The sequence below is a fragment of the Garra rufa genome, chromosome 7 (assembly GCF_049309525.1).
Source record: "Garra rufa chromosome 7, GarRuf1.0, whole genome shotgun sequence".
Classification (NCBI taxonomy): domain Eukaryota; kingdom Metazoa; phylum Chordata; class Actinopteri; order Cypriniformes; family Cyprinidae; genus Garra; species Garra rufa.
In genome coordinates, this window is record NC_133367.1 from 24,935,479 (window position 1) to 24,961,488 (window position 26,010).

General features: G+C 36.0%; 2 protein-coding genes across 2 annotated transcripts in view; one reads left to right on the plus strand and one right to left on the minus strand.

Moving 5' to 3' along the window:
- Positions 1-5,338: 5,338 nt before the first annotated feature.
- LOC141338614 (Krueppel-like factor 2) lies at positions 5,339-7,923 on the plus strand. The gene is made up of 3 exons (XM_073844214.1): positions 5,339-5,680; positions 6,052-6,937; positions 7,032-7,923. Exons 1-3 carry the CDS (start codon positions 5,609-5,611, stop codon positions 7,205-7,207), a joined length of 1,134 nt encoding a protein of 377 aa, XP_073700315.1. The 5' UTR covers positions 5,339-5,608; the 3' UTR covers positions 7,208-7,923.
- A 9,763-nt stretch (positions 7,924-17,686) lies between these two features.
- LOC141338404 (epidermal growth factor receptor substrate 15-like 1) overlaps positions 17,687-26,010 on the minus strand; it is a 46,060-nt gene continuing 37,736 nt past the window's right edge. The window contains exons 25-26 of the mRNA XM_073843941.1: positions 23,074-23,090; positions 17,687-18,895 (exon numbers count right to left, since the gene is read on the minus strand). Of these exons, the coding sequence (XP_073700042.1) occupies positions 18,749-18,895; positions 23,074-23,090 (164 nt within the window). The 3' untranslated portion in view covers positions 17,687-18,748. The remainder of the gene's footprint in view (positions 18,896-23,073; positions 23,091-26,010) is intronic.

The window sequence follows — 26,010 nt, forward strand, 5'->3', positions numbered from 1 at the left end:
CACCCCCAGCTCTTAATGCATCGTTTTTTCATTCGGAAACCTCAGTGAGCATTTAAACCTTCTGTAATAGTTGCATATGAGTCCCTCAGTTGTCCTCAGTGTGAAAAGATGGATCTCAAAATCATACAGTCATTGTTGGAAAGGGTTCAAATACACAACAATGCTGAAAAACCAAATAATCTGTGGGACTTTCCTGAAGAATAGTGGGCAGTTGTTTACAAACATATGTAAACTTTTGAATGGGTAATTTTTATAATTTCAGCGATTATTTTCTCTTGTGGACTAAATGTAAACATGCTTTATGTAAGATATCTTATTCAGGGTTGTATGATCCCTCTTACTTTTGTAAAATAATTAACATTTTGCAGATTCTCAAAAGGAGGTGTAAACTTTTGACCTCAACTGTATTTGCTATTTGGTTATTGGTTAACAATTACTATTCCTAAATGAGTAAATGGAGTCTATTATATAATGTTTTTGTTTAAATCTGTGTGTATATATATATATATATATATGTGTGTGTGTATTTATATTCATATCGATAAAGAGATACTTACTGATGGGCTTTTGGCAGTACATGACACAAAAAGATTGGGAAACACTGTTTAAGACGAAATAAACACTGTTAGAGGCAGCATTAAACACAAATGTTTTCAATTTGAGTTCGTTATTAATCTTAAAGGTCTGAAAAAACATGAGCTGCATGTCAAACTCCCTTTCAGACAATCACTTGCTCCAGTGAAATCTAATCACGCAAATATGTGCCATGATTTTAACTCTTTTTCCTTTTGAGTCAGTGCCTGGTCATCACAGCGCTATCCTTCCCTGATTGGCTCCGAGCGGGCCGGCGTGCAGGCAGGAAGCCGAGCCAGGCTTGCTTCCTGAGCGTCCGAGAGAGGAAGCCCTGTGATAGGCGAGAGGGAGCGGGGTTAAAAATAGTGGCGTATATAAAGGCTCGCTCAGAATCCCATTCCGTCTCAAACTCTCACTCGCGCACTTTCTGGCAGGACTCTCGGTTTCCTTCTCTCTCGAAAGCAGGGCCCAGGGCAGCCGCAACACCGTCCTGCTGTGAAGAAAGAGCAGGTGTTTCCCAGGGTTTGACTCAAGCAGCAAAATATGCATTACACTGGATAACCAAAGCAAGAAAAAGAAAAAAAGAAAACTTTTTTCCAAATAAATGCTCGATGCCGAGCGGGTTACTTGAGCTCAGTTCACACGCAAAGCATAATACCTTTTCCAAAACGACAAAAGGAAAGTGAATCGACTTGTTCAACTCTTCAAAGGCCAAGAACTTGTTGTACCATGAAGAAACTGCAGGGCACAGCTTTTATTATCCACCGGCAACGGCATGACAAGTTGATAAACTGTTAAGCTGCAAAGATACCAACATAGATAGGTGAAATACAACACACAACAAAGATAAGAAGCGGAAATCAAGAGTTATTTCTCTGTAATTTTTTGTCTGAACAGTCAAAGAAATATTAAGTATCAATACACTTACAAAAACAAGGTTCTTTATTGGCATCAACGCTTTCATAAAGAACTTTCTGAACAGTCGAAAAACTAAAGGAGCATCTATACACTTTTAAAAATAGTTCTTTGCATTGATGTTCTCAAAACAAACCTTAAACATCCATAGAACCTTCAGATTCTTCAGATCTTTTCCATCATGTTCTTATCAAAAGTGGTTCTTTTTGGTTTTTCCGTGGAACCTTTAATTTCCAAAGGTTCTTTAAAGTGGAAAAAGGTTCCTTAGAGTATTAATTGGTCTTCACACCAAGAAGAAAAGGTTATTTTAAGAACAGTTGAAGGTTCTTATTGGCATCAGTGCTTCCGTGAAGAACCTCTGACATCTGTAGAACCTTTCCAAAGTACAAAAGGTTCTTTAAAGTGAAAAAGCGTTCTTCAGATTTTTAAACTGTCTTCACGTAAAGAAAAAGAAAATGGATCTTTTAAGAATTGTTGATTGAAATGTTCTTTTTGGAAACTAAAATGGTTCTTCTATGGTATCGCTGCGAAGACATTTTTCATCAGAACAGTTGGAGAACTATAAATAAGTCCCATAAACTCTGAATTGGAGTTCATTATTGGAATAAATGCTTCTAGAACTTTCCAAAACACAAAAAGTTCTTTATAGTGGAAAAAGTGTCTTTAGATTATTCGAAACTATGAAATAGATGGTTCTTTTAGGAAATGTTAGCTATTTTTGGAACCCAAAATGGTTCTTCCATGGCATTGCGGTAAAAAAAATAAACCTAGAGGTATTTCTTCACATTTTTTTTTTGTCTGAAGAGTGAAGAACTGTAAATGAACATCTATTCACTTTTTAAGGTACACTTTTATTAATAGTTCTTCGCATTGGTGTTGTCATAACAGGCCTTTAACATCCATAGAACCTTTCCATTGGACAAGAAGGTACTTCAGATTACTCAAATGTTCTTCACGAAGAAAAATATGTTTTTTTGGACCTGCTCTTGACAGTCTTCATGAAGAACCTTCAACATCCACAGAACCTTTCAATTCTAGAGGTTCTTTGAAGTGGAAAAAGGTTTTCACACTATTCTTTGTGGAAACCAAAATGGTTCTTCTAGTGTCCCCCAACATTAAGAGGTATTACTCTACATTTTTTCATCTAAACAGTTGGAGATCTATAAATACGTTTTATAAACTCTTCAAAATAAAGGTTCTTTACTGGCATCAATGCTTCCATATAGGACCTTTCCAAAGAACTAGGTTCTTTTAAGTGGAAAATGGTTCTTCAGATTATTAAAATGTTATATGCATATGAACCTTCAGTATCCATAGAACCTTTCAATACCAGTGGTTCTTGGTCGAAAAAAGGTTCTTCAGATTATTAAACTGTTCTTCACACTAAGAAGAAAAATGTTCTTAAGAACTGTTGACTGAAAAGTTATTTGTTAAAACCAAAATGGTTCTTCTAGAGTGTCACCGCAAGGTATTACACAACAAAATTTTGTCTAAACAGTTGGAAAACTATTATACACTCTTAAAAACGTTTTTTATTGGCATCAATGCTTTTATTAAGAACCTTTGACATCCATAGAACCTTTCCAAAGCACAAAAGATTTTTTTCTTATTTAAAGTGGAGAAATGTTCTTCAGAATATTAAATTTTTTCTTGCACCAGGAAAAATAGGTTCTTTTTGGAACTGCCCACCAACTGTCTTCCATAGAACCTTTCAATTTTAAAAGTTAATCTATTAGTCTTCACACTAAAAAAATGGTTATTTTAAGAACTATTGACTGAAATGTTATATAGATCTAAAAATAAAGGTTATTGGCATCAATGCTTTCATGAATAACCTCTGACATCCATAGAACCCTTCCAAAGCACAAAAGGTACTTTAAAGTACAAAAAGGTTCTTCGGAATTTTTAAACGTTCTTCACACCAAGAAAAATATGGTTCTTTTAAGAACTGTTGATTGAAATGTTCTTTGTGAAAACTAAAATGGTTCTTCTACAGTATCGTTGCAAAACTCGCCAAAATCAAGAGGTATTACTTTACAGTAGAACTAATATTATTAACTCTTAAAAATAAAAGTTCTTTTTTTGGAACCGATGCTTTCATGAAGAACCTTTGACATCTATAGAACCCTTCCAAAACACACAAGGTTTTTTAAACCGGAAAAAGGTTCTTCAGAATATTAAATTGGTCTTCACACTAAGAAAACTGGCTGAGAACTATTATAAACTCTTAAAAACTCTGGCATCAATGCTTCCATTTGGAAACGTTGACATCCATAGAAGCTTTCCAAAGTCTTTTTAGTGGAAAGAGGTTCTTCAAATGTTCTTCACACTAAGATAAAAATGGTTATTTTAAGTACCAAAATGGTTCTTCCACTGCAAAACCCCCCACTTTTGGAGCAAATATTATTATTTTTAAGAGTTTATTTAATCATGCAGCACAGCACAGAATAGTCTTGTATACCTGCAAAGGTGGAATGTGAGGGTGTGTCGGAAACCTCCTTAAAGCACGATCAGAGCACAATTACAAACCAACATATTAATGTGCGATTCGTGGAACCCTAAGGGGAGAACTAGTTGTACAGTACAATAAACCTGCACCCTTTTTTTCACATTCTTAAAGCTTGTCAACATTCTCCGTGCCCAAATAACATACTGTACTTCTAAATTGAGCTATTGAATCATATCATTTGGTTCTTGGAAACCTGCGAAAGGAATGGATCAAAGCGTAAACACAGTCAAAGCACATGCAGGTATGTTCAAGGAATGACAATCATTTCAGTTTTGAATGTTTACGTGGGACCTGACAGACACCTCGCTTGAACTCTTGTGCGATACGATCTCACCATTTGCGTGTTATTTCAGACTCTCAAAAATAGAGAAATGATGTCATTTCACACAAACGGCCATTTTGTGTTTTCTTTTGCACTGGATTGTGGGTGACTGGACCTTGCAATTTGCTGCAAGCTAGAAATAGCTATTCGCAGACTAGGACAGGTAATTGCCCCGATACCTTCTACAGGGGGGAAATCCCTCTCCTCAGCTCTGAATTTGCAACTGAAAAGGGTTTTAAGAGCTTAATGGCATGTGTTTTGTTAAGAGCTTGATACTACAGATACATTTGGAGACTCTGTTATTGTTAATGTTTCGGTCTAATGACATGCAAATCTGATAAAGTTGTGGCTTTGGCTGCAGGTGCAACAAAACATCTTGCTTGCGTCACAACGTCAGAGTACAGTGTAATATACAGTGCAAATGTTGTATTACTTCAGCAATGTTAATTTCCTTACATTAATGTTCAAAATGTAGTCTAAAAAGTTGTTTTTTTACACAAAACTTGTGTCTAACATGCCTAGTGTAAAAAAAAGTCACAAAACCACAGCGGTTTAATACTAGTTTGCTAGTTTGCCTAGAGAAGTTTGCGTCAAATCTCCATAAATTATCCAGCATTAAGCAGTGTGAAAAAACAAAGCCCCATTTTGAAAGAAACGTAGATTAAATGGGTTTATTTAAAACGTTAATATACCAAAAACACATAAACTATGTTATCTGCTCTTGAGACAACACATTTTACATTATTAAAATGCAATAATGCCCGATACAATAATCCCCTTTGTTATACGCGTCTTGAGGGCTCAATTGGTATCGACAGTTTTCATCTTTAAACAACGTGTTAATGATGTGTATTTTTCTCCCATTCTGTTCTTTTTTTCTCCTCAAAGGCAGGAGAGAGAGAGGAGGGCTCTCTCGCATCATGTTGTACTCGTTTAACTCGTTTTTACTGAGGGGGCGTGGATGACTCCGGTGATTTAAAGAAGAGCCCGTGTGCTCTCTGCAACCAAGACGAAAGGCGCACACGCCGGAGAGCAGCAGCTATATACCGGGGCTAAAATTAGGGACGGATAGTGCGTATTTCCTCCGCTTCGTACAATTGGTCCAGCTTCTACTGCCGTGATATTTATAAGATCTTAAGGTCTTCCACCACTCATACTTGCTGCATGAGTGTGAAACATAGATTGTAAAAGCAGAAACGAGTTGTAGTGCACTACAACACAAGTTTCTTGGAGGGATTTCAACAGGTCCCCGATTTTAAAGGTTTTTTATTTCACTGGGACAACTGGAAATGGCTTTGAGCGGGACGATTTTACCGTCGATTTCCACATTTTCGGCACAGAAGGAGAAATGCTGGGAAAACGTGAGTATTTTGCTTTTATTTCACATTATGATAAAGCTTATGCAGTTAGATACACGTGAATATATACACATTTCCAACGCGTTTAAACCATTTAGCAAACTTCAAAGGTTACTAACGTTTAGTGAGTGCGCTAAATGTAAATAAACTGCGTTCGCTTGAGGACTTATCCATAACAACAATTGATTTATCGCTTACAGAACATCCAGAGAAAGTAATTATTGTGTTAAAAAGCGTTAGTGATTTGTTTTAAGTGTCTTTGAGTCGGTTAACAAGTTTAATAGGTGCACTAAAAGATTATTTAACTCCTGCAAAGAACTTCAACTGCGTTGAAAATGTATAAAACGAACTCAAATCAATCCGTTTCATTGCAGAGGTGGAAAGATGAACTGGACAGGTCCATGCATCTCAGCTGCGCAGCTGACATCTCAAACATGGACAGCCTCAGAGCAACAGATGACGAAGATCTCGACAAGTATCTGGATCTGGAGTTTATTCTGGCCAACACTGTGGGTTCTGATCAGCTCGGGCTCGGCGACTACAGAATGCAAGAATCCAGAAACATGTACAATCCCACCACGTACCCAGTGCCTGAGATCAACCCGTCACCTCCACCGTACACCACCAGCCTCATGGCAGAGCTCCTGCAGTCCGACGTTGACACCTACTGCCAGCCCTCTCTCCCAAACAACATCCAGGGAAGATTCCTAGTCAGGTCTGCCTTCCCAAGTCAGGACATTTCGGAGTGTATCAAAGTGGAGCCCTGCATGGACAGTTACGGACCTGTACGAGGAATGGTTCCCAAAGTCAAACAGGAGGGTAACGGTGCTTGCATGAGGTCTTACGAGCAGCCAAGACTGGCCAACTCGCCCCAGGGAGCAGGGAGCATGACCCCGCCGCAGAGCCCCGCGGAGCTCATCAACACAGACTGTCAGTCGCAGATGTGCCACGCGATGACATTCACACAGAGCTACCAGGGCAACACGGGGTTTCCCCACGCTGCACCTCCGCAGATGCAGCTGCAATACCCAAATGCGCATCACTTCAGCGTGTGCGACGACGCGCTCGGGATGCCCAGCGCCAACCAAAGAGTACTTCTCACACCACCCTCATCTCCTCTGGAGATGGACACCAAACCAAAGAGGGGACGCCGCACCTGGCCGAGGAAGCGGACGGCGACCCACACTTGCACTTTTTCTGGATGTGGCAAAACCTACACGAAAAGTTCTCACTTGAAGGCGCATCACAGAACCCATACAGGTAAATATTTTAAAATCTACACTACTGCAGCTATATCTGCTTCAATGTGGGATAAACATTAACGTATGGTGATTTTGGTCTTCTCTTTGTTTAGGCGAAAAGCCTTACCATTGCAGCTGGGAAGGTTGCGGATGGAAGTTCGCCCGTTCCGACGAACTGACCCGTCACTTCCGCAAGCACACCGGACATAGGCCCTTCCAGTGCCACCTGTGCGAGCGCGCCTTCTCCCGTTCCGACCATCTCGCCCTGCACATGAAACGCCATATGTAGGAACGACAAGGACTCTGAATATTTGGACTAAACGCACTGAACCATGAACATCTCAGATGTTCACAGCAAGCATTTTGTCTGTACCCCTTCTATTTAAAGTTTGACGCAGTCAACTGACTTGACTTTTGCATCGTAGCTGGTTCTACAATTCATTTTATTACAGATTTTATATAAAATCATAAAGCTTTACAAATGCCAAAAAGTTCAACTCAACTTAGGCTGGACCTAAAACCTCAAGACGGAACTGGAATCAGACAGTAAAATGTGTTTAAGTCAACATGATGTGCTTTGGACATCACGACAGTGCCTTTTTCTAATACATGTATACATCTCACCAGTGCCATAAATAAATTGGCATTTTTCAAAAACGTATGCTATTGTTCCGAGAAACTAAATAAGCTTTAAGACAATGTTTTCCTCTTTCAAAACTGCCTTAAAAAGTTAACAAAAGGGCGTTAAATGAATGTTTTTGAAGTAATTTTGTGCATTTATCGATATAAGCGGTTTTTTAAATCAGGGTCTTATGGTTTTGTTTCTTATTTTTCTAACGTATTCGTACAATTTGTATGATGTTAACGTGAAATGCAGACTGTCCCATGTTCGGATGACATGACAAGGGCTATGTGAGTTGTTCTGGACCAAACGTTTTATGTACATAATTTATGCACTGTAAATATTGTACCTACTGTACATATTAAACTTAATTGAGATATAAACATTTGTGTTTGTCGATGTGTTCTCCATGTTAGCATAACAATCACTCTGAATCCTTCAGACAAGATCTTGGTGGTATTGCCTGGGGGTAGATGCTAGATATTGCCATGCCAGAGAGCTGTGGCTAGACCTATAAATACAAACATTACATTTACATAATTGTTGAGACTGAATATAGCCATGTCTGGGCAGAGGGCTACACCACAGCTGAAGAGCGAGCGGCTTTGGAAAAACAACGGAAGATGTGGGATATCTAAGAGGGTGAAGGATCTGCTTTGAATTTCTTTTTACAGTTGGGGTGAGAATTTTAAACTTTACGGGCGGTGTAAAGTCAAGCAGATAAACAGATATATCAAGAACTGAAGATTGTGTAGCACCAGTGTCTCAAAGTAAATCTTAGATTTGCAGGTTTAACTTAAAAACAGCTTTTACACATCCGTGTCCTAACGAGGTGCACCCAATTGGCGTATTCAGGTCATGCAAAAGCAATCCCATCCAGACTAGTCCAGAAAACAAAGCTCATCTTGGTATTGTATGATAATACTCTTAGACCTTTCAGTGGTATGGAAATATTACACCGTTTACTTGTTTGAGAGGTATTCAACGCATGGCCTATTTTGAGGAAATGAGGAACTAAAACTGTGTCAATGGATGGCTTACTCTGTGAAGTAAGAAAAACATTTTCATATCACTTTCAAGTTGGTCTCAGATCACTTTTCGGACTTGCTGTATAGTTGATAAATCGGCCAGGCGAACATGTGCCGTTTTAACTTACAACTATTCCCTAATCCTCCATCCACTGCAAAAGTTACATCCCTTGAGATGGCAGAGGCTTGACACTATTCACCTAGGCAATGGTTTTAGCCTACATTGAGAAACTGATAATGACACCAATGATGTATTTAGGATTATGTTAATCGCCTGGCTTTGAGCCAGAAGGCTCCTCAGATTTCATACAGAAAGATAAAATCAAGACTCTTTTACGTTCTTGGAAGCGTGCTATGATATTGTCTTGAGGGTATTCCTCATACCGTCAGCAAAACTTTTTAAAATATGTGACCCTTGATCACAAACCCAGTCTTAAGTAGCACAGGTATATTTGTAGCAATAGGCAAAAATACATTGTATGGGTCAAAATAACCCTTAATGAAATGTTCAGTGAAGATATTGTGTACATTTCCAACTGTAAATATATCAAAACGTATTTTTTGATGAGTAACATGCACTGCCAAGACTTCGGTTGAACAACTTTAAGGTGATTTTCTCAATATTTGGATTAGTTGGATCCTAACAAGCTATACATCAATGGAAAGCTTAAAGAAATTGACCCTCATGACTAGTTTTGTGGTTCAGGGTCACATATAATCTATAAACTACCTTAGCCCTGAATTCTCTTCCAAAAAAGTGTCCGTTCACCCACTAACCGGAGATACCAAGTCCAAATCCAATTGACGTCTTCCCCAATTAATCGTTCTTGACGCACCTGAAGAAACAAAAGATGTTTTTCTAAATAAAAACCCTTCTTTATTCAACAAATTAACACTATCATGGGAAAACAACTCAAGGACTATTTAGTGGACCAAGTTTGCAAACGTTTAGGAAGCTTGGGAATGTCATGGGAAGAGTTTGCCACCTGCTGGACTTGGACGGGAATGTCCTCAACTGAAGATACTGGTGACTTGTCCAAACCTTTCAGAGTGATACTTCCCATGGAGCACAACGTCAGGACGTGATGTTTATTATCATTTGCGCCAGCTTGGGAAAACCCATCAGAATCCAGGCAAATCCCTGCTTTGGGAAGCAGAAAACATCACATGTCAGTTCCTCCGAAGCACCGACAAAACAAAGGCTGAAAAACGATAATCCCACCGGCTGATGGAAAACCACATTTGTGTGACAACATAATGGAAAGTGGCCATCTGGCTTACATTTCCCAGCATACCTCTGCTGACGGTCCTGGTGGAGCACAGAAGAGTGTCCGTCAGTGCACCGCAACATCCCCAGGGCAGCATTTACTCGGTGGAGAGCCCATGTTTCCCGGCTCAGGCCCAGCTGATTAAATACACAAAATCCAGCTCGGGTCGCTCACGTCTGGAGTTGTTCACGAGCAGATCGAGGTCCGATTAGTCAACACGCTGATTTGAATCAATACCCGTTCCGAGCAATTCTCGCCGCGGGAACGCGCCAAGTTTTCCCGGCCAGCTGTCAATACGCTCAAGTCCGTGAAAGGGTCCCCTCGAATCCAATCAACCAAGTGAGCACACACCGAGGATCTTGTTACCAGCGTGACGCTAATGACCCCATCCAGACCTTCAACATGTACATGTGTGTCGCATTTAACATACTCACCTTGCTCTGGTAAAACACAATAGTGCATTATTAGCACACCTGGATCGTCTCACTTGACAAGCAGCCTTTATGTAGCCTGCGTATGTAAGGAAAGTGTTGAGATATTCACCAGGGTTGTGTTTTATGTTTCATACACACTTCAAGCGTTTACAAAAAACACTGTGTATTAGAAAAGAAGCAAAGTATGTGGTATAAACATCCAATTCTGGAAGGCTTTTTGGCCCGTTTCCACAGTTTTGATTCACGAAGTTCACTAGCACACAAACTAAGTAAATACCGATCTCGGAATTTCCTGTTACGGTTAAACATTCCCCGCGCTCAGGTTCTCTTGTGTTTCAGGATACAGTTTTCACAACGTTAAACTGAGCTCATAAGAAAGCCCTCTGGAAATTTACAAAGTTATACAAGAATGACTCAGTTCTCTTGCGTTCAGATTGGATTTCTGATTTTAGTAGCTATGATAAAGCAATTTAATGCAGTATTATACAAGAACTTGGCTTACTTCTTGCACCTTAGGCCTACTGAGACAACAAAACACAATATAAGCGCAAAATACAGTGATCCAAACCAGCTTTTGGACATTTAGGTCATGTAATTTGTATGAATCATACTGACATAAAGTACCAAACTTGTCGGACATTTTGGTTGATGCGTGAAGTCAGTTTCTCTCAAGTACACACAGCTCGTTAGATTAAACTATAGACATGTTTTGTTTCAATTATATTAAGATGAGTATGCAAATTTACTTCGTAGACTAACTAACAAATACAGCTGAAAAAAGAAGAAAAAATTAAATATACTAAAAACAAATACAGCTTTTAATTGACCCAATTAAACAACAAAACCAAACACAGACCAAAATAAAAGACAAAATCAAAGCAAACCAAAATAAAAACAGACAAAACCTTTAGGAAAATATGTTTTTAAATCTCTCTCTTTTTTTTTTTTTTTTACAAAATAAAGCCGTTTGGTTTGTATGAAAGCTGTTTCTGCCACTGAATAAAAATTAAAATAAGATAATTGTGTTATCACACAATTCTGACTTCTTTTTTCTTTGAATTGTGAGATGTGAACATGCAATTGTGAGTTATAAAATCATAATTGCAAAAAAAAACCTCACAATTGCAAAATATAAAGTCACAATTCTGAGAAAAAAGTCAGGATTGTGAGTTTATATCTCACAATTCTAACTTTATTTCTCAGAATTATGACTTTATCTCTCACAATTCTGACTTTAGCATAACTGAGAGTTCAAATTATTTTCTTGCAATTGCGAGTTCGTCACACAATTCTCAGAAAAAAAGGTCAGAACTGCGAGTTTATCTCTCGCAATTCTGATTTTATAACTCGCAATTGAGAGTTTATATCTAAATTTATTTCTCATAATTGCAATTTTACATCTCAGAATTGCGAGTTTGTCGAGCAATTCTGAGAAACGAGATATAAACTCTGATCTATAAATTCTGATCTTTTATTCTCACAATTCCGAGTTTAAATTTTTTCTTAGAACTGAGATATAAACTTGCAATTATAAAGTCAGAGTTTCAAGATATAACTTATGAGATTAAATCTCAGAATTCAGAGAATTGTGTTTATGTCTCACAATTCTAACTTTATTTCTCAGAATTGTGAATTGTGTTTTTTCCTCGCAGTCAGAACTGCAGGTCTGTTTCACAATTCTGAGAAATAAAGTTAAAATTGCAAGATATAAACTCACAATTTTGACCTTTTTTCTCACAATTGCGAGTTTACATTTTTTATAATTACAATTATAAAGTCCGATTTGCGAGATATGACTCTACTCGCAACTGTGAAAAAAGTCACAACTGCAAGATATAAAGTTGCAATTCTGAGGAAAAAAAATGTCCGAACTGCGAGTTTATGTCTCACAATTTTGCGGAAAATTTTTTTTAGTTTAAATCTAGGAATTCTACTTTAAGTTTGTCGCACAATTCTGAGAAAAAATGTCCCAACTACGAGTTTATATCTCGCAATTCTAATTTTATAACTTGCAATTTTGAGTATATCTCACAATTGCGAATTCATATCTCGAAATTCTGAGTTTTTTCTTGCAATTGCGAGTTTGTCACACAATTTCAGAGAAATAAAGCTAGGATTGCAAGATATAAGCTCACAATTCTGACCATTTTTCTCACAACTGCAAGTTTACATTTTGCCTTAAAACTGAGATATATTCTCACAATTGCGAGTTTATAAAGTCAGAATTGCGATATATAACTTATGAGATATTACTTAATTCGCATTTGCGAGTAATACAGTCAGAATTGCAAGATATAACTTATAACTTAACTGGCAATTGCAAAAAAAGTCACAACTGCGAAATATAAAGTTGCAATTCTGAGAGAAAAAGTCAGCATTGTGAGTTTATATCTCGCAATTCTAACTTTATTTCTCAGAATTACGAGTTTAAATCTTGGAATTCAGAGTTTGTTTCTAACAATTGCGAGTTTATGTCACACAATTCTGAATTTATATCTCACAGTAGGGCTGGGTATTGTGACCAATTTGGCAATTCGATTCGATTCTTATTTTTATGGTTTCGATTCGATTCAATTTCGATTTCGATTCGATTCGATTCGATATCGATTAGCTATCAATATTTAATTTAAAATGTTAGTTTTGCAGACATGGGATCTATATTTTGATATAAATGCTGGTAATTGAAACTCTCCTACTTAAGTTTATTACTGAAATACACATCTACATTAATAATAGGGTGCACACAGTTGTTTATTTTAAACAACTTTTATGTTAAATGAACACTGTAACAAGAAGTCATAAATATGTGCATCCATTGTACACCATGTAAACAAACTGCAAAATGCACATTACTGTAAAAACAAATAAAAAGACTGTAAATGTGCAACAGTGAAATCTATTAAGAACTTCAAACATGTTTAAGAAATAAAACATTTTTCTAAATTCAAAACGTTCAAAACAGGCCCATTATAAAGCCCTTGTCTGCGGATACAAAACATTCTAACTGTCCATAAAACTAACAGTTCTTAACTACAGCCTGATCATTTTTGATCACCAGATTTTTCTGCAAAAAAAGCAGCTGATCAACATGTTCTGATCTGATCTAAAAGGCAGCTCCTTTGCGCTGTGATTAGAAAACTCTCTCAGCAGGAACACTAGTGACACCTTGAGGACGAGAGGTGAATATTCATATCCTCTTACGTGAAGCACGTGCATTAAGAATCGATTCGGGGATTTCCCGAATCGATATCATTGCGTTAAACTGAAGATCAATTAAAATCGGAGAATCGATATTTTTTACCCAGCCCTATCTCACAGTGAATCTATGGGTAAACAGCGAATTGATTTGACTCATGATTAAGAGGGTTTCGATTCGTTTCAAGATTTTTGCAACTTCAGAACGATTCACAATAAAATTTGATGCGATTCGATTAACGATTCGATTCTGCATTCTTAAAGTGTATTCACAGGATTATTTAAATACTTCTCCTAAATTCTTGATATGCTTAGTCAGCTCAAATCAACAATAAACGATTCCAAAATCCATGTTTCAAAATGAACGCATATGCCTCGTCGGGCTTTGTAATCGATGCTTTGAGAAAATGAGTGAATCCTTACAGGAGTAGTTCACTTTCAGAACAAAAATGTACAGATAATGTAGTCACCCCCTTGTCATCCAAGATGTTCATGTCTTTCTTCAGTCGTAAGCAAATTATGTTTTTTTTGAGGAAAACATTTCAGGATTTCTCTCCATATAATGGACTTCTATGGTGCCCCAGAGTTTGAACTTCCAAAATGCAGCTTCAAAGGACTCTAAACGATCACAGCTGAAGAAAGAAGGGTTTTATCTAGCAAAACGGTTGGTTATTTTCTAAAGAAAATTACAATTTATATACTTTTTAACCACAAATGCTCGTCTTGTGTAGCTCTGTGTGTACTTTGTTTAGAGATTAAACAGTATATAAATTGTAAATAAGCAATCGTTTCGATAGATAAGACCCTTCTTCCTCGGCTGGGATCATTTAGAGCCCTTTGAAGCTGCATTTTGAAAGTTCAAACTCGGGGGCACCATAGAAGTCCATTATATGGAGAGAAATCCTGAAATGTTTTCCTCAAAAGCATAATTTCTTTACGGCTGAAGAAAGAAAGACATGAACATCTTGGATGACAAGGGGGTGAGTACATTATCGGTACATTTTTGTTCTGAAAGTGAACTACTCCTTTAATTGTGAGTTTAAATCTCAGATTTTTTTTTTTTTTTTTCACAGAATTGTGAGATATAAAGTCAGAATTATAATTATAATCAGATTTTTTTCCGCGATCGTCAGTTTATATCACAAAATCTAACTTTATTTCTACGTTTTCTTCTCGCAATTGTGAGTTTGTCAAGCAATTCTGCGAAAAAAGGTCAGAACTGCGAGTTTGTATCACAATTCCGGGAAAAAAGTCAGAATTGTGAGATAAAAAGCTGCTATAAATTCAGTGGTGGAAACAGGCTGTCAATAGGTTTGATCTACTGCAGTGACATTCACACATTTGTAAGTGTCCAAATGCACTTTGGGGTTGCTGTGTTAGCTATTCCACCGCTTGAAAGTTTTCTTTTCTTGGCAAACACATGCGAATCGAATAGAAGTGACGTATACGTGCGTCTGAAATGTTATCTTTCGTTTATTCTGTGAACTCAAGGGACAACATACGGAGCATGAACATTTCCAAAAGGAATCCAAGCATCACTAAATCACTATCAATGCAGTCTGAAATCCTTAAAATGTTTCGAGTTACACATGTGCAGTTTACACAGTTTCATAGGACAAATATAACACATAATATACATGGTTTATGTATACTCTTATGCATTTCTCTATCGGGTTAATATCTGTCTTATCTACACAGGCGAGGGTTAAAGGCAGGCCAAAAAGGAATGCATTCAGCTTGAGTTTTACAGGACGTATATGCAAAATTATAACAGTAACTAAAAAAACACTTTGATTAATAAAAAAAGACAAAATATGGATAATAATTTTATGGATATGAAAACATGAAATGAATTTACAGGTATTACAACATAAAATATACAATAAACTATTGCACAATGGAGGTATAGAGGACAAATACAGCATAACAGGAGTGCTAATAAAACATTTGTTCCGTTTGTAGGGATTTGTTTTTTTTTTTGTAACAGTAAAAGGCAATAAAAGCCAAGACCAACAAAATAAGCCTACTCCCGGCCTACATTACAACATAAAACCCTTCAAAGGCCAGAAACTGTCGTTATCTGTGTCTAAGACACAACAGCTTTCGATTCCAGTCCTGAAGACGATCAGTTTTATTAAAATGCTTGACTGACTGAAGATTAGTGTAGCGCTGGAATCCCATAAAATGGTCCGTGTTGAGTTTCAGTGTGAGCTAGGCTCCATCTAATACATTTGACATATTTTAAATAAGACAAAGTAACACTGTTTAGTGTGACACTAACATGACCAAGAAGTGTCGAGCAGCTATTCGCGGTCAAAACAACACAAGCTGATTGGAAATTAAAAAAAAACAAAAAGAGGAACAAACTAAAAAAAAAAAAAAAGTGTCAGAAAGATGATGTAGCTGAAAATTAGCAGTGTACTGGGATATGTCACAGTTGTTCGTCTTAACATTACACAGCATTTGTTTCTAAAACATTCGGACATGAGCATCAATCATTAGGTAGGACGATTTTACTGTAATGAACAGCAATTCCAATGATCCGATGGATATGTGAATACAGATCATGCACTGTAAACAGTTTTCACCTTAAAAACTTAAGTTTAGCAGCTGCCTTAAAATTTTAAGTTAAATCAACTTAAGTCATTTCAGCTCACAAGTTAAATCAACTCATTTTTATTGTAATAAGTTAACATGACTTGTAGTTTTAAGCTGATTCAACTTAAAATTTTAAGGCAGCTGCTGAACTTAGTTTTTTTTAAGTTGAATCGTTACGTGTGAAAACGTTTTACAGTGTGGATAAAAATATTAATAGTACCAGAAAACGGCAGACGGTGCATTAAAAAGTTGCGTATTGTTATGTAGTACGATAATTAAATCGTTCAAAAACACAGGTTTGACACGTGCCAGGATGTACCGTCACCAAAACGTTCAAGTCAAGTCTAAAAATTAGATTTAAGCTTACAATAAGCGACAAGAGCAATTGCCTGTTTTTAAAAAGCGTTTTTCTACTGCGCCTGAAGTTCACTTTGCCGCGTTAATTTATTTAGGATAAATTGATTGTGCTTTCAGCGACCAACTGGTATTTCGTAATCCAAACTCTGTTTAACATTTTAAGACATTTTAATCTGTTCCACAGATGTTCGCTACAATGCGAAATAACAAAAAAAGTGTTATACGTTCCATCCGGGTCTATTCAAACAAGAGTGTTTTTACTGTCTAGCACAATTGAAGGGTTCAGGTCCAAGGATTACGCAGATACAAAAGTACTAATAAATTAAAGACGAAGAAAATCTAAATAGTAGAAAAAAAAATTCTCTCATGGAGGCGGTTGTTTTCGTTTATGCAAGCAAATTTTATACCACAGTGCAGAACTCAACAATAAGGTTGGCTCAATAGATTTGACAAGATTTGTTGATCTTGTACATCAGTCGACAGAGAACGATTGACAGAATGACTGACAGATTAAACAAACGATAGATAGATAGATAGATAGATAGATAGATAGATAGATAGATAGATAGATAGATAGATAGATAGATAGATAGATAGATAGATAGATAGATAGATAGATAGATAGATAGATAGATAGATAGATAGATAGATAGATAGATCAAACAAAAAAATGAACAAACGAACAAATGATCGATAGAAAGATGATAGATAAAACCAAAAGGAAAACAACAGAACAAAAAATAAACAAACAATAAATAAAACTAAAAAAATGAACAAATGAACGAACGATAGATGGATAGACAGATAGATAAGCAAGCAAACAAACAAAGATGGATATAAATAGATACAAATGAATGATAGAACAATAAAAATAACAAATGATAGAACGAAAAATTAAAATAAACAATAGATAAAACAATAGAATGAACAAACAAACAAATGATCGATAGATAGATACAAGCGATAAAACAAAAAGAAAACAATATGAAAAATAAAAATAAATGAAAGAACAAAAGAATGAACAAACAACAGGCTAAGAGAAATTATAAACAAAAGAACAAACAATTAGAACAAAAAATAAATGATAAATAAAACTAAAAAAATTAACGAATGAATGATAGATTGATAAACAGTCAATTAGATACAAACGTTAAAACAAACAAAAAGAACAAGTAACAAGACGAACTATAAAAATAAATGATAGAATGAAAGAATGAACAAACTAATAAACAATGAAAAAAACAAACGACAGATTGAAAAATAAAAAAACGATACATAAAATGAAAGAATGAACAAACAAACCACAGATAGATACAAACGATAAAACAAACAATAAAAAGAAGAATAAACGGGAAAAAAGTAAAAAACAAATGGCAGAGCGAAAGAAGGAACAAACCCACGATAGAACAAATGAACAACAGATAGAACACAGAGCAAACGATAGGTAGAACGAATATAACAGAAAATGTTTTGAAGAAAATATTTCTAGCAAATACTTGGGGCCAGCCAAAAAAAATCCTTACTGCTGAGTCCTGCACTGGTGTCAACCAGCTAAACCTTTTAACATGGGGGAAAAAAATTCATAATAGAAAAACATCAGTGCAATTGTAGAAGCTTTGCTGAACCTTCTTCTCTGAACAGTACTCTGAAGAAAAAAAAACAAAAAAACTTTTGAATCAAACAGCTCTCTCAAACGACTCTTCCAGAATCCCACTATCGTTTGCTCAGCTTTACGTCACGTCAAGAGCTCCTCACAGACGTTTAGTCTGCAGGCGCTGCTGTAATTCCAGTGTGTACCATACTGACTACAGCCGGAGCCAGTAAAAGTTATTATTTAGCAGATGCTCTTTATCCAAATCGACTTACAGTACGCTTACAGCAATTAAATTCAAGAAGAAACCTGGAATTAAGTGCCTTGCTCGAGGGCTCGAAAGGAGGGAGTGTAGCGTCAGTAATTCAAGTTTCTGCTTCGACCCTACCTGGGATCCAAACGCAACTTTCTTAGCGGTTTCTCAGTCCCTTTTTTTCCCAAACAGTGGAGATAATGATCTGCAGAGACCGATAATGGTCTTCAAATGTCCATGGCTCTGTTGATGCACATTTACACACACACAAATACACTTTAAATAAACTATATACTCCATCTGAGAGGTTAATGCAGTGCATGTCGAGTGAATTAGCTGAATCACAAACCACAGGCCGCCCTCCTGCACATGAACACAAAGGGACAGAGGTTTAACGGTCTTGCATGTATTTTATCTTGGTCCATCACGCACGCACACAATCGTCGCTGTAGTGTACAGAAGGGTGGATCTGAGGGGAAGGCGGTCAGGCGTTGGACATCTCGGCCTTGCTGAGAGCGATGGCCAGTTCCAGGTCTTCCTGCTCCTGCTGCCGGAGTCTCTTCAGCCGCTCCCGTTCCGCTCTCTCGCTTTCCCGCTTCGCCCACTCCATCTGCTGGGCTTCATTCCCAAACTGGGCCGGAAAAACAGGAACACGCCACGTTAAGAGCCATTGGTCCCAAATTGGGGATTGCACAATGGTGTGAATCATTGTGGTCAAGCTGTGGTCTGAACTGATCAGTACAGTGCTTTAAAATGTGTTTACTATTTTTAAATCAAATGATAGACACTTATTAGCATACATAAACACAGCTACACAAATAATAACTCTTTTTATGACACATTTTACCAAAAAAGTTTCAATTGTAACACTGGGAAGTGATCACAAAACATTAAGTGTCATTTTTTGTGCCTCTTGCGGCACCAATCCATTTGACGTTGAATCAACTAATGTGAGCATCTGTTTTTACCAAACAATGGAAGATCATTGGAAACTTTCATTTTTGCGAATAGGGATGTGCCCAAATCCAAATACTGTATTCGAAAAGGAAATTACGTGTACTACGGAACAACTAAAATGAATAAATACAAGATGAGAGGAGAAAATGTGTATTTCAATTAGATTAATCGCAGTAAATATGCTGATTAATTGCTATTAATCTAGGAAAATATATTTAAATTAATGCTGTCCAATCGATTAATCACAGTAAATATACTGATTGATCGCTATTAACCGAGAAAATATATTCAAAGTATTGCTGTGAAATAGATTAATCGCAGTAAATATACTGATTGATCGCTATTAACCGAGAAAATATATTCAAAGTAGTGCTGAGAAATCGATTAATCGCAGTAAATATACTGATTGATCGCTATTAACCGAGAAAATATATTCAAAGTAGTGCTGAGAAATCGATTAATCGCAGTAAATATACTGATTGATAGCTATTAACCGAGAAAATATATTCAAATGATTGCTGTCAAATCGATTAATCGCAGTAAATATAATGATTGATCGCTATTAACCGAGAAAATATATTCAAATGATTGCTGTCAAATCGATTAATCGCAGTAAATATACTGATTGATTGCTATTAACTGAGAAAATATTCAAATTAGTGCTGTCAAATCGATTAATCACAGTAAATATACTGATTAATTGCTAATAATCAAGAAAATATATTCAAATGATTGCTGTCAAAACTATTAATCACAGTAAACATACTGATCGATCATTATTAATCAAGAAAATATATTAAAGTTAGTGCTGCGAAATCGATTAATCGCAGGAAATATACTTATTTAATCGATTAATCGCTAAGCTGATCGCTGAACAGTAAACACACTGATTACTCACTATTAATCGAGGAAAATACATTTCTGTACAATACTGTCAAATCGATTAATCGCAGTAAATATACTGACCGATTGCTATTAATCGAGAGAATATATTTCAATTAGTGCTGTCAAAACTATTAATCACAGTAAACATACTGATCGATCATTATTAATCAAGAAAATATATTAAAGTTAGTGCTGTGAAATCGATTAATCGCAGGAAATATACTTATTTAATCGCTTAATCGCTATTAATAGAATATATTTCTATTAGTGCTGTCAAATAGATTCATCGCAGTAAATATACTGATTAGTCGCTAAATCGATATTGTTTGATTTTTTAAAATTTCAATTAGCCAATTTATTTCGATTAATCACGGTAAATATACTGAATAATCACGATTAATAGAGAAAATATATTTCAATTAGTGCTGCCAAATCTACTAATTGCAGTAAGTATAGTGATTAATCGTTATTACGCAAGAAAATATATTTCAATTAGTGCTGTCAAATAGATTAATTGCAATTAATCGAGAAAATATAATTCAATTACTGCTGTCACATCGATTAATCACAGTAAATATACTGATTAATCGCCGAATTGCTATTAATCGAGAAAACATATTTCATTAAGTGCTGTCAAATTGATTAATCACAGTAAATATACAGATTAATCGCTAATATTTGAGAAAACAGGTTTCAGTTAGTGCTGTCAAGTCGTTTAATCTTGGTTAATATACTGATTATTTGCTTAATTGCTATCAATTGAGATAATATATTTCAATTTGTGCTGTAAAATCGATGAATCGCTATAAATATACTGAATAATAATTTAATCGCTATTAACTGGTCTTAATCGAGAAAATATATTTCAATTAGTACTGCCAAATCGATTAATTGCAATAAATATACTGAATAATCATTTAATCACTATTAACTGGTCTTAATCGATATTAATCGAGAAAATATATTCAAATTAGTGCTGTGAAATCGATTAATTGCAGGAAATATACTGATAAACTGCTTAATCGCTATTAATAGAGAGATTATACTTCAGTTAGTGTTGTCAAATCGATTCATTGCAGTAAATATACTGATTAGTCAATTAATCAGTATTGTTTGAGTTTTTTTATTCCAATTAGTGCAGTCAAATCGATTAATCACGGTAAATATACTGTTTAATTGCTATTAATAGAGAAAATATATTTCAATTAGTGTTGTCAAATTGATGAATCGTAATAAATATACTGAATAATCATTTAACCACTATTAACTGGTCTTAATCGATATAAATCTAGAAAATATATTTCAATTAATCTTGGTTAATATACTGATTATTTGCTTAATTGCTATCAATCGAGAAAATATATTTCTATTAGTGCTGTCAAATCGATGAATCGATTTAATTAGTGCTGTGAAATCGATTAATCGCAGCAAATATACTGATTAATCTCTCTCTCTCTCTCTCTCTCTCTCTCTCTCTCTCTCTCTATATATATATATACATATACACACAGTACACACAAATTTTGTAAACAAAAACTTGATTTTGGAAGCGATTGACAGCACTAATTTCAATGCTTTCTCTCTCAATTGTCTCAGAAATATACGCAAACCACTAAATATGCATAGTATACACACATTATGTAAACAAAACCTTTAATTTCGATGCAATTAACCACGATAAATCGATTATAATCAATAATCTCGTAAATACAAGCAAATCGATAATAAAATTGTATGTACTGTAATGTAACAGGCTATCGCTAGCAAGCGGCTAACCATGTCCCTTTAGTGGCTTCATAGAAGATGTTATACATTTTCAGTGACTTTTCGAACACAGATTCAATACTCAGGCACATTGCTATTTGCGAATCTGATCAGTGCTCCTAACTACACTAAAATCAATTTTCTCAATATCTGCTCACAAGGGATTAAACATTTAATGAAATCAATTTAACCCTTATGTTGTGTTCTAGTTATTTTGACTCGGCAGAGGATTTTCTTTTTTCCAAAAAAATGCTAGTTAATGTTATCACATATAGAAATAGATCATTTTTGTGTTTTGTGATTTTTTTGTTATCAAAAATGACCGGCCTATAAAAAAAATTGCATATAAATTTCTTGTTATGCTAAAGTACTACTAGATATTGGATTTAATCTTCTTACCAATTTGTTTTCTTTCAATTAGCACAGGTTTTGTATTTCTTTTTGAATCCCATTGATCTCAGACATCGTTCATCTAAGCTTATACTTTTTTTGGGGGGGGGAGTAAACACTGCATAAATAATCAACATCAAATGATCAAATCTGATTATCTAACATCAAAATGATCAATCTTGAGGGTTGAAAACACAAGCAGTGTAAACACAGGCATAACCATAGAAAAAGTTATGCATTTTAAATGAAAAAACCTCCTCAGGCCTCGTCTACACGGGCGTTTTTCACCGCATTTCAGAAACAATCTGCATTCACACTACACAACCGTATGAAACCTCAGAGTTTTAAAATAACACGGGGTCTGCAGCGTTTTAGAAATTCTCAGTTTTCAAGGGAGTCCTGTATAATTCAACCTGATGACGACTTCGAAACTCTAAGTATTTCCAATTTTGTGTGCTATAAGTATCAAACAAGCCGTGACGTCTGAGACTACAGTAAGAAATACAAAACCTGTGCTAATTGAAAGAAACAAGACGAAGGAAAGACTCCAATATTTGGTGATCATAGAGAATAATACAAAATGTTCAAGCAGTTTCTAAAAGGTCGGCCATTTTAGAATGGGAACACCAAATTAAACTATTTTCACCACAGCACAAGGGTTAAAAGTGTAAAGTTTGATCTTGCACATGTACAAACGCAAAACTTGTCAAAGCATGCATGAACATTTCTGTCTAATTGTTCAGTGACCTTCATTTGTGACTGCAAAATGGCAAAAGACAAGAAAGAGTCACCACATTTTCAGACAGATCTTACCTTAATTCGCTCGGTTCCTGCAAGAGAGGAATGGATTACAAAAAAACACAAAAGAGATTTACACCAAACTACCACGCAACCATCCACCGAACTGCACACGCACGCACACAGATGCTGATTGGACACCAACAGACCACTACCACTGATGACTCATGGTGGACCTTTTTAATTGGTCGTTAATAGCCAATGATGTCATGGACAGGAGAATGAACATGCATTGATTTCGTGCAGCAAGATAATGACAGAAGGAAAAGACATTACAAAGCTTTTTTCAATTGAGAGCTTCAAATCGTGTACAGTGATATATAGGCGTAATATATATATGCAACATAACATGCACACTAAGTTGACTACAGGTGAATGAGAGCATTGCTAAACCAACCTTTTTACATTTTGTAATATCACATGCATCAACTACAACTTAAACTTAATTATAGTTTGTTTTAAATAAATTGTTAAATACAAAAAAGTACAAAAAGTCTGCTATTTTTTTTGTAGTGTATTTCGTAAAATCAGTCTTCTAGGACGTTTTTGGTCATGTAACAAATCAGAGATGGTTTAGCAGGTCTATTGCACCCAAGTCATGCACAGCGATACTAAGGACAGGAGGCAGGGCGGATGAAGATGAAGCTACGTCAAACATTTTGGCTCTAGGATCAAGCGGATTTGCAGTATGGAGCGCACAGTGATCCCATGCGGAGGAAAACGACAGCCTGAGAGCTGAGTAGTGATACTGGCACTTCCCACGTCAAACGATCGCCCCTAATCGACTTATCGAAGCGAAACATCTGAATAGTTTTGACTTCAATTCTCCTCTAGTAAACAAGTTTACTAAACCTTCAGTGTGATTTCCAACACACGGAGGTTTAAGTGAGCTGTAAAGACATTGGTTGAGATAAAAACAAGATGATTATACTTGTTCCACGTTCTTGTGGATGTGTGACCACACGGCAGATGTGTCAATACAAGCTTCCCACACTTCTTGAAATATGACCTGATGACTGATAAGGGAGCGGTGAGAACCAGAGCTAGATTATAAAGTGTCAGATACATGGATGAGATGTTTGAAGATTGAAGCAAGCAAGAAAGCCACCAACAAAAGCACTTGAGAAAGTTTTGTTTCTAATAAAATTTTGAAGTTTTGTTCGAGTGAGCGTTGTTATCGAAACTTAGGTTCAGGGCTCTAAAGTGCAACTCAGGAGCACCATGTGTGACTGACCCTATCAGCATATTTGTGTTTAAAGGAGTAGTTTACTTTCAAAACAAAAAACTACACATAATGTACTCACCCCCTTGTCATCCAAGATGTTCATGTCTTTCTTTCTTTCATAAGGAAATTGTTTTTTGAGGAAAATTTTTCAGGATTTCTCTCCATATAATGGACTTCTATGGTGCCCCCGAGTTTGACGTTCTATAATGCAGCTTCAAATGGTTCTAAACGATCACAGCTGAGGAAAGAAGGGTCTTATCTAGCAAAACAATTGGTTATTTTCTAAAAAAAAAAAAAAAAGAAAAAATTACAATTTATACTTTTTAACCTCAAAATGCTCGTCTGGTCTAGCTCTGTGTGTACTCTGTGTAGAGATTAAAAAGTATATAAATTGTAAATGTTTTAGAAAATAACCGTTCGTTTCGCTAGATAAGATCCTTCTTCCTCGGTTGGGATCGTTTAGAGCCCTTTGAAGCTGCATTTAAACTCATTTTGGAAGTTCAAACTCAGGGGCACCATAGAAGTCCATTATATGGAGAGAAATCCTGAAATGTTTTCCTCAAAAAACATAATTTCCTTACGACTGAAGAAAGAAAGACATGAACATCTTGGATAACAAGGGGGTGACTACATTATCTGTACATTTTTGTTCTGAAAGTGAACTACTCCTGTAAGCTGAGGGGAGCTTCTACGTGTTTGTGCAACTTTATGTATCATATCTAAAGACGTATCTTGGACATATCTGACGAATCCTTTTATAAAACAAAGCGTAGAGAGAGTGTAAATAAGAGATTCATTGTGCAATGTAGAGAGCTTCATTGATTATAATGGAACTTAGTGAGATCGCGATGAACTAAGATGAGTGACAGCTTTTAATGATTTTTAAGGGAGTTTGTAAATGAGATATTGATTTAAAGGAGTAGTTCAATTTCAGAACAAAATGTAACAGATTGTTTACTTAGCCCCTTGTCATCCAAGATGTTCATGTCTTTCTTTCTTCAGTCGAAAAGAAATGGTGATTTTTGAGGAAAAAAATTCTGGATTTCTCTCCATATAATAGACTTCTATGGTGCCCCCAAGTTTGAACTTCCAAAATGCAGCTTCAAATGGTTCTAAACGATCACAGCTGAGGAAGAAGGGTCTTATTTAGTGAAAAGATTGGTTATTTTCTAAAAACGTAGATAAGACCCTTCTTTCCTCGGCTGTGATCGTTTAGAGCCCTTTGAAGCTGCATTTCGGAAGTTCAAACTCGGGGGCACCATAGAAGTCCATTATATGGAGAGAAATCTTGAAATGTTTTCCTCAAAAAACTATTTCCTTCCGACTAAAGAAAGACAGACATGAACATCTTGGATGACAAGGGGGTGACTACATTATCTGTACATTTTTGTTCTGAAAATGAACTACTCCTTTAATACAACAGTTAAATAAACAAGTTAATATAAGTGACTTACATTGTCTGACTATAACACTATTGCCTGATTTTGCTCTATTTCGTCATCAAAAATAGTCTGAAACAAGTTACAACTGAGCCGCTGCGCATCTTCGTTCAAACACAGCGGTGTAATGTTTATGAATGAACGTATGTTTTTAAAGGAATCTAGTGAGTCAATGATTCAATTCCCTATTCATAATGACTCACTTCCTTTCAACGACTTAATACTCATAACGACTCACTTCTCATTCATGAAAGAATCAGTCGTTCAAACAAATTGAATGATATGTTT